General features: G+C 44.9%; 1 protein-coding gene across 2 annotated transcripts in view; it reads right to left on the bottom strand.

Moving 5' to 3' along the window:
* LOC134095719 (transcription elongation regulator 1-like) overlaps positions 1-6,637 on the bottom strand; it is a 42,313-nt gene extending 35,676 nt beyond the window's left edge. Inside the window, exons 1-3 of one of the 2 annotated variants that reach the window (XM_062549388.1) lie at positions 6,570-6,637; positions 2,761-2,866; positions 301-450 (exon numbers count right to left, since the gene is read on the bottom strand). In XM_062549388.1, the coding sequence (XP_062405372.1) occupies positions 301-450; positions 2,761-2,866; positions 6,570-6,616 (303 nt within the window). In that variant the 5' untranslated portion in view covers positions 6,617-6,637. Of the gene's footprint in view, positions 1-300; positions 451-2,760; positions 2,867-6,265; positions 6,500-6,569 lie in introns of those variants that run through there. The other variant, XM_062549389.1, reaches the window with a different exon arrangement.
* Between the last annotated feature and the right edge of the window lie 863 nt (positions 6,638-7,500).

Raw genomic sequence — 7,500 nt, 5'->3', positions numbered from 1 at the left:
CATTATTGTAGTACACCTGACACACACACACACGTTATAGTGGTACACCTGACACACACATAGACACACACACACACACGTTATAGTGGTACACCTGACACACACATAGACACACACACACACACGTTATAGTGGTACACCTGACACACACACAGACACAGACACACACACACACACACACACACACACACACACACAGATACAACATACCACACGATAGCACATTTTGACTGAAAATGCTTCCAAAACGGACACATACACACACACACCTTTCTGCTCGACACACACACACTCTCTTACCTTGCCCTCTGGAGTCTTGTTCTCCACCCAGATGCGGTCGGGGGGTGTGGGGGCGGGCGGCAGGCCGGGGGGGAACAGCAGGCCTGGGGGGGGAGTTAGGCCCGGGGGGGGCGGCATGGAGCTGCCCGGCGGCGGCAGAAATGGCGGCCTCTGCAGGACAAGCGCGGAATTACATCAGCAGCTGTGTATGAGTGTGCGCGTGTGAGTGTGCGCGTATGTGTGAGTGTGCGCGTATGTGTTTGTGTGCGCGTATGCCGTATGCGTATGTTTGTGTGCATGTGTGTGACATGAGTGACACACAGAAAATGGCTTGTCTTGTTTCTGTTTCAATTGAATTCAGAATTTGTAAACATTAAATTATCATTATCAACTTATAGCATTTTAGGATCTGCATAATTACATATAGCTTAAAATATTCAGTAATTTGAATACTTCATATTGATTACACTTGTCTTTAAAATGATATTACAGTCACTTTAAGAAGTACCGTAGGCCTACGTGAACATAATTATTTAGTTTCATTCGGTTTTAGGAAAATAGTTACGCATAGTTCAAGGATACATGTTTTCATTCCGCCTTTTTAAAGCAGGCGTAGCCTACACCGAATCGTGGTTAAATCCATCATTTACAGAACAGAATCAGTAGGATACCATTTTTGTTTCATAGAAGTCTACCAGGCCAATGCAGGTTCGGGTGAACTTGGGAGGAATTTAACACACGGTTTCCACACCGTGTTTATCAACCGTGATAATAATAATATTTGAAATGAACACGGTAATTGTTATAGTCAACATTTTTATCATGGTTTACCGTTTTACCGGTAATCGCTACATAGTCACCACCTGATAACGAATGGATTGAAAAAAAAAGAAGAATGGATTTGGAGTGACATTTCTTGCGTGTGTGAGAGCGCGAGGTTGATGCTGAAAGCGTGAGCGCAGCCAGGTGCGTAAGAGTTGTCAAGTCTGAAATTTGTAGGCCTATACAGATGCGCTATTAGGCTATTCTTTGATCCACTTGGTGTGGATTCATTTTAGGAGCAAAATGCGAATGAAAGGGTTGAAATCAGTAATCGCACGTGTGCGCGAATTGTAATTTTTCTACTCGCACTAATATATTTTTAGTCGCATTTGCGACGACCTGCTTGCACTGTACAGCCCTGGTGTGTGTGTGTGTGTGTGTGTGTACTAGATAGATAGATACTTTATTGATCCCAAAGGGGAAATTCAAGACCACCTGCAGCATGGCAAAGGGAGACTGTGTGTGTGTGTGTGTGTGTGTGTGTGTGTGTGTGTGCTACCTGCAGCATGGCAAAGGGAGGCTGTGTGTGTGTGTGTGTGTGTGTGTGTGTGTGTGTGTGTGTGTGTACTACCTGCAGCACGGCAAAGGGAGACTGTGTGTGTGTGTGTGTGTGTGTGTGTGTGTGTGTGTGTGTGTGTGTGTGTACTACTTGCAGCATGGCAGAGGAAGGCTGTGTGTGTGTGTGTGTGTATGTGTGTGTGTGTGTGTGTGTGTGTGTGTGTGTTTTACTACCTGCAGCATGGCAAAGGGAGGCTGTGTGTGTACGTGTGTGTGTGTGTGTGTGTGTGTGTGTGTGTGTGTGTGTGTGTGTGTGTGTGTGTGTGTGTGTGTATGTTTGCTTTACTACCTGCAGCATGTCAAAGGAAGGCTGTGTGTGTGTGTGTGTGTGTGTGTGTGTGTGTGTGTGCTACCTGCAGCATGGCAAAGGAAGGCTGTGTGTGTGTGTGTGTGTGTGTGTGTGTGTGTGTGTGTGTGTACTACCTGCAGCATGGCAAAGGGAGGGTGTGGGTGTGTGTGTGTGTGTGTGTACCTGCAGCATGGCAAAGGGAGGCTGTGTGTGTACGTGTGTGTGTGTGTGTGTGTGTGTGTGTGTGTGTGCGTGTACCTGAAGCATGGCGAAGGGGGGCTGTGTGTGTACGTGTGTGTGTGTGTGTGTGTGCCTGTACCTGCAGCATGGCGAAGGGGGGCTGTGTGTGTGTGTGTACGTGTGTGTGTGTGTGTGCGTGCGTGTACCTGCAGCATGGCAAAGGTAGGCTGTGTGTGTGTGTGTGTGTGTGTGTGTACCTGCAGCATGGCAAAGGGAGGCTGTGTGTGTGTGTGTGTGTGTGTACGTGTGTGTGTGCGTGCGTGTACCTGAAGCATGGCGAAGGGGGGCTGTGTGTGTGTGTGTGTGTGTGTGTGTGTGTGTGTGTGTGTGTGTGTACCTGCAGCATGGCGATGGGAGGCTGTGTGTGTATGTGTGTGTATGTGTGTGTGTGTGTGTGTGTGTGTGTGTGTGTGTGTGTGTGTGTACCTGCAGCATGGCAAAGGGAGGCTGTGTGTGTGTGTGTGTGTGTGTGTACGTGTGTGTGTGCGTGCGTGTACCTGAAGCATGGCGAAGGGGGGCTGTGTGTGTGTGTGTGTGTGTGTGTGTGTGTGTGTGTGTGTGCGTGCGTGTACCTGCAGCATGGCGAAGGGGGGCGGGGTCCGCAGCAGAGGGGAGGGGCCCCGCAACACTGGAGGTGTGGCTGGAGGAGCGTTACCACGGAAACGCTGCTGAGACATACTAATGAAGAGAGAGAGAGAGAGATGAGAGGTAAGGAGGAGAAGAGAGAGAGATGAGAGGAGGAGACACAACAGAGTGACACAGAAATGGAAATATGTGTGTGTGTGTGTGTGTGTGTGTGTGTGCTTTGTACCCATAAACTGAGACCAGAGGCATAGGCTACTGCGTTTACATTGCTGGTATCTAAGATTGTTTATGTTCAATGAAATCTATTGTAAAACGTGAACACAAATAAAGGTATTAAAATGTGTGTGTGATTATTGTTAAAGCAACACTCAAGCACTTTTTCCTCTGTTGCACGCACGCTATTTGTTTATCCACCAAATAACGATGTCCACAGACAAGGTAGAGCATGTTGCATGATTTTATGAACGTGTGATGTATTGAGGCAATTCAAATTTGTAGTTTCTTAGGTCTCATTTCATCGAACTACAGGTACACTACCCGATCTAGTAAACTTACATAGTGTGGTTATAGTCGATAGAGGGCCGCAAAATGAATGCAGAAGTGCCGTTCACAATGTTACGAGTTGATGAACCGCTGAAAAAAATTTTGGAATCATTATGTTACGGTAAGCCAGGTGTAAGTAATTCAGGATGTGTGCGCGTTCTCGTTTCTCCCCAAAACATCTCACGGTTGGAATAAAAAAGACGTGAAAAATAGCGTCATTCACACAAAGTGAACAAACACTGCAAAGATGCATATACAGTAGCATGACTAATATACCTTTACTTTGTCTTTAGAACCCAATTAGCATGACTAATATACCTTTACTTTGTCTTTGGAACCCAATTAGTATGACTAATATACCTTTACTTTGTCTTTAGAACCCAATTAGTTGAAAACACCTTTGAAAACTTGCCCCTCCACTTCCAATCAACTCCTAGAGTAGGCTACACCAACTCCTACAGTAGGCCACACCAACTCCTACAGTAGGCTATTCATCATCAAACGTCCATCAACACAAGAAGCAAACAACGAATGCTCTATGTTAATGATCATAAGGCTACTATGTTAATGATCATAAGGCTACTATGTTAATGATCATAAGGCTACTATGTTAATGATCATAAGGCTACTATAATTAAAATGATTGCCATTTGCTATTAGGCTGACAATCTGTTGTGTTTTGGGAGTAAATACATGTAGCAAATAGTAAATAAATGGAATAAAGTTATTAAGAAATTTGCATGGAGGTCTGCTTTGAATGACAGCTAGCTGAACCAATCAGATAATGTAATTCCCATTAGAATGAACTTAGCTTGGCTGTTAGCCTGGTCCTGAGCAGGCTAGGTGCAGAGAAGAAATTCCCATGGCAACTTATTTGCCATCTGCGTGAAACCAAGCCAAATCTAAATTAATCCAGGATAACCAAATCCCAGCTTAATCCCTTGGTTTGTGAAATACCCCTCTGATCAGGCCTAACAATCTGGTTATATGAGAAAACGGGTTAAGAAGAAAAGACGTGTTTCTGAAAGATGTAGTTGAAAACCAGCCTGTTCTCACCCGCTATCCATGCGAGTGCATGCTGATAGTTGCTGTTCTTATAGACCAAGGTAACACTAACGCGGCGTGTGTGTGTGTGTGTGTCACACACACTGATAGTGTCTTCTCTTACAGAACAATGCAATACTAACGTGACAGCTTTTCTGGGCAGTGTGTAATTTCTTTAGTTGACCTTTAGATGCAGACTACAGGTGCACAATTATCCAGGTGACTATACAGGTGCACAATTATTCAGGTGACTATACAGGTGCACTATTATCCAGGTGACTACACAGGTGACCATACAGGTGCACAATTATCCAGGTGACGTGAAATTAGAGAATTAGCCACCTGTCCCACGATGTGTGTACGGTCATGAAGACATTTCCGATATCTGTCTAACCATCTTCCTCACTGTGGTTTCACCGAGCTCTGCCATGAGCTGACCAGCTATGACTGTGCACCTCTTCTCCCTGTACTACTCCAGACTCAGCCCAAACTCATCTTAGATCACTGGTGGGTGTGTGTGTGTGTGTGTGTGTGTGTGTGTGTGTGGATGACAGTTTACCACTCGATCCCAAGAGAATTGATTTGTTTTTCGAGATGTTCAGTACCAACTTATTTCGTTTTATCCAATCAAATATCCCATCTAACTCAGCTGATAAAACATTGTCCAGTTCACAGGCCGTTTCTGCAGCATAACACAAGACGGAATCATGAGCGTAAATTTGTGCGGTTGCTTAGAGTGAAACCAGCTGCCAGAGAAATAAACCCGTCGCGTCCTACTGGCGAGACAACTCTTGATAAACTGGCTAGCAGTTGCACTAACCTGGACTAAACCCAAAGCACTCCGTTTACTGATGAGCAGAGAGCATGATCTATGACTTTGAATGCTGCACTAAAATCGAGTAATACTGCACCAGGGTTCATACACATTTCCACCAGAGAATTTCCAGGACTTTTCCATGATTTTTTCACAAATTTCCATGACCTTATATTTCTCAAAACCTCACATCAACAAGTGCTACATTAATAATAGATATGGTGCGTGAGATAACGGGATGGGTACCTAGAAGGAATGCTCTCAAAACGTAAAAGTTTGCCAATCGGTTGTGAAACAAGTGTGAGACATGACCTGCCCAAATGAGATATGTTTCTGAGTTGAATTGGGTGAAGCAAATTTTCATGACTTTTCCAAAATTTTTGGGATGTTTTTTGTTTTCCAAAACCTTTCCAGGCCTGGAAATTGGCATTTTTAAATTCCATAACTTTTCCAGGTTTTTTACAAAAGTATCAACCCTCTTTAAATGGTGAGTGTGTGTGTGGAAGCTGGTGTGGTGGATAAAGTGCCATAACGTGTGTGTGTGTGTGTGTGTGTCACACTGAGCAGTCCAACATTAAAATGTTAAAAGTGATTTTTCCCGCCCCTGTGCTGCATTAAAGCGCCTCGAGACAACGTGTGCATCCTCACTGGCGATGTGGAAATGAATAAAAACGGAACTGAATAAGTTGTTTTATTCACTTAATTACCAAAGCCACATAAAAAGCTAACATGCAAATGCAATGCCCACAGGAGCGCCATCAGTGAAGTGACCTTGTACCGTTACTAACTTCACTGGCGAAACCTAACTTAGCCCAGTTCAGCTTACCATCCTTTACACCAAACTAAACAATTACCTACGGACAGTTGCAAACCCATATTAACCTACGGAAACCCATATGATCCGTGTACCAAGGCATCGTTTACTTATCCAGACTGTAGTGAGATACTTTTCTTGCTTACTGATGCGGACTATAACTTAGCAAGACACTATTTGTTTACCTATGCGGACTATAACTTAGCAAGACACTTGGCCTCTCCGGACTGTAACAACTAGCTGCTACCAACACGAATTGTAACAAAACAGTATTTACCCATCCGGACCGTTTGCAACGCTTTGGGAATCGGGACAGGCTAACGGGGTCTCGCACACCGACCAGGTTTACGGGACTATGGCAGGTGACAGGCTTAGTCCTCGCTAACGGCTAGCCACCGACGAGTCTCCATCAGCTCGTAGCTAGCGCTGCCATGCGCGACTAAGCCGGGCGAAGATAAACTCTCCGTGCTGCCGTGGGCTGGGTGCCACACGGCCTGCGTATCCGGTGTGCTCGAGAGGGTTCGCCGAAGCTCCGCTCTAGAGCTCAAGCAGTGGTTCTGAACGGGTTGGAAAACTCTCACCTGGTTCCATTGAACCCGCTACCGCTTGGGTCTGTGTGCTCCGCCATTACAGGAAAAACAAGCGTGACAATCAGGGAGATGCTTCCGGTTGGTAACTCGGCATGCCATTGGTCAGATTCACTATAGACGTGGAAATCGGACATTTCATTGGTTCACAGTAAAGACTAGTCGAAGTCAAAAAATGAGGCATCCTCACTAAAGTTGTTCCCTTCAGTAGGCCTACTACTCTGTCGACTTTGGAGGGAAGCTTCAAAATTGAAAATAGACTGTCCTGTTATTGAAAAGGACACTTGAGCAATGTATTTTTACGTTAATAGATAATTAATAAAAAGCCATCTTATTTTCCCCCACAGATTTTGCATTAGCGTTAGGACATCGTAAGTGTGTGTCTTCATTCCCTTGTGGCCCTGGTCCCAACGTTTAGTGTGAAAGTGTGAAAACGGGTGACGCATGCAGCAAGAGACAGCGAGATTGCGTCTCGTCTGCGGAGGTCTGACTCTCTGAGTGCTTTTCTAGTTCCCAATGTATTTGGTACTTTCTACCTTGTAGAATTTAATATAAAATATTATAATTGCCAATACCAACAATTTTGCAATCCAAATTCTTTGACATATTGAACAAATATGAAAATGTAACAGTAGTTCATGCTACATATCGTCGTTCATAACGACTGCTGAGCACAGGTGGGTTTATAACGACTGCTGAGCACAGGTGGGTTCATAACAGGTGGGTTTATAACGACTGCTGAGCACAGGTGGGTTCATAACAGGTGGGTTTATAACGACTGCTGAGCACAGGTGGGTTTATAACGACTGCTGAGCACAGGTGGGTTTATAACAGGTGGGTTTATAACGACTGCTGAGCACAGGTGAGTTCATAACGACTGCTGAGCACAGGTGGGTTTATAACAGGTGGGTTTATAACGACTGCT

Source organism: Sardina pilchardus, chromosome 11 (assembly GCF_963854185.1).
Source record: "Sardina pilchardus chromosome 11, fSarPil1.1, whole genome shotgun sequence".
NCBI classification, from domain to species: Eukaryota; Metazoa; Chordata; class Actinopteri; order Clupeiformes; family Clupeidae; genus Sardina; species Sardina pilchardus.
The sequence above is the reverse complement of the archived record's forward strand: the minus strand, read 5'-3'. Positions and strand labels throughout refer to the sequence as shown.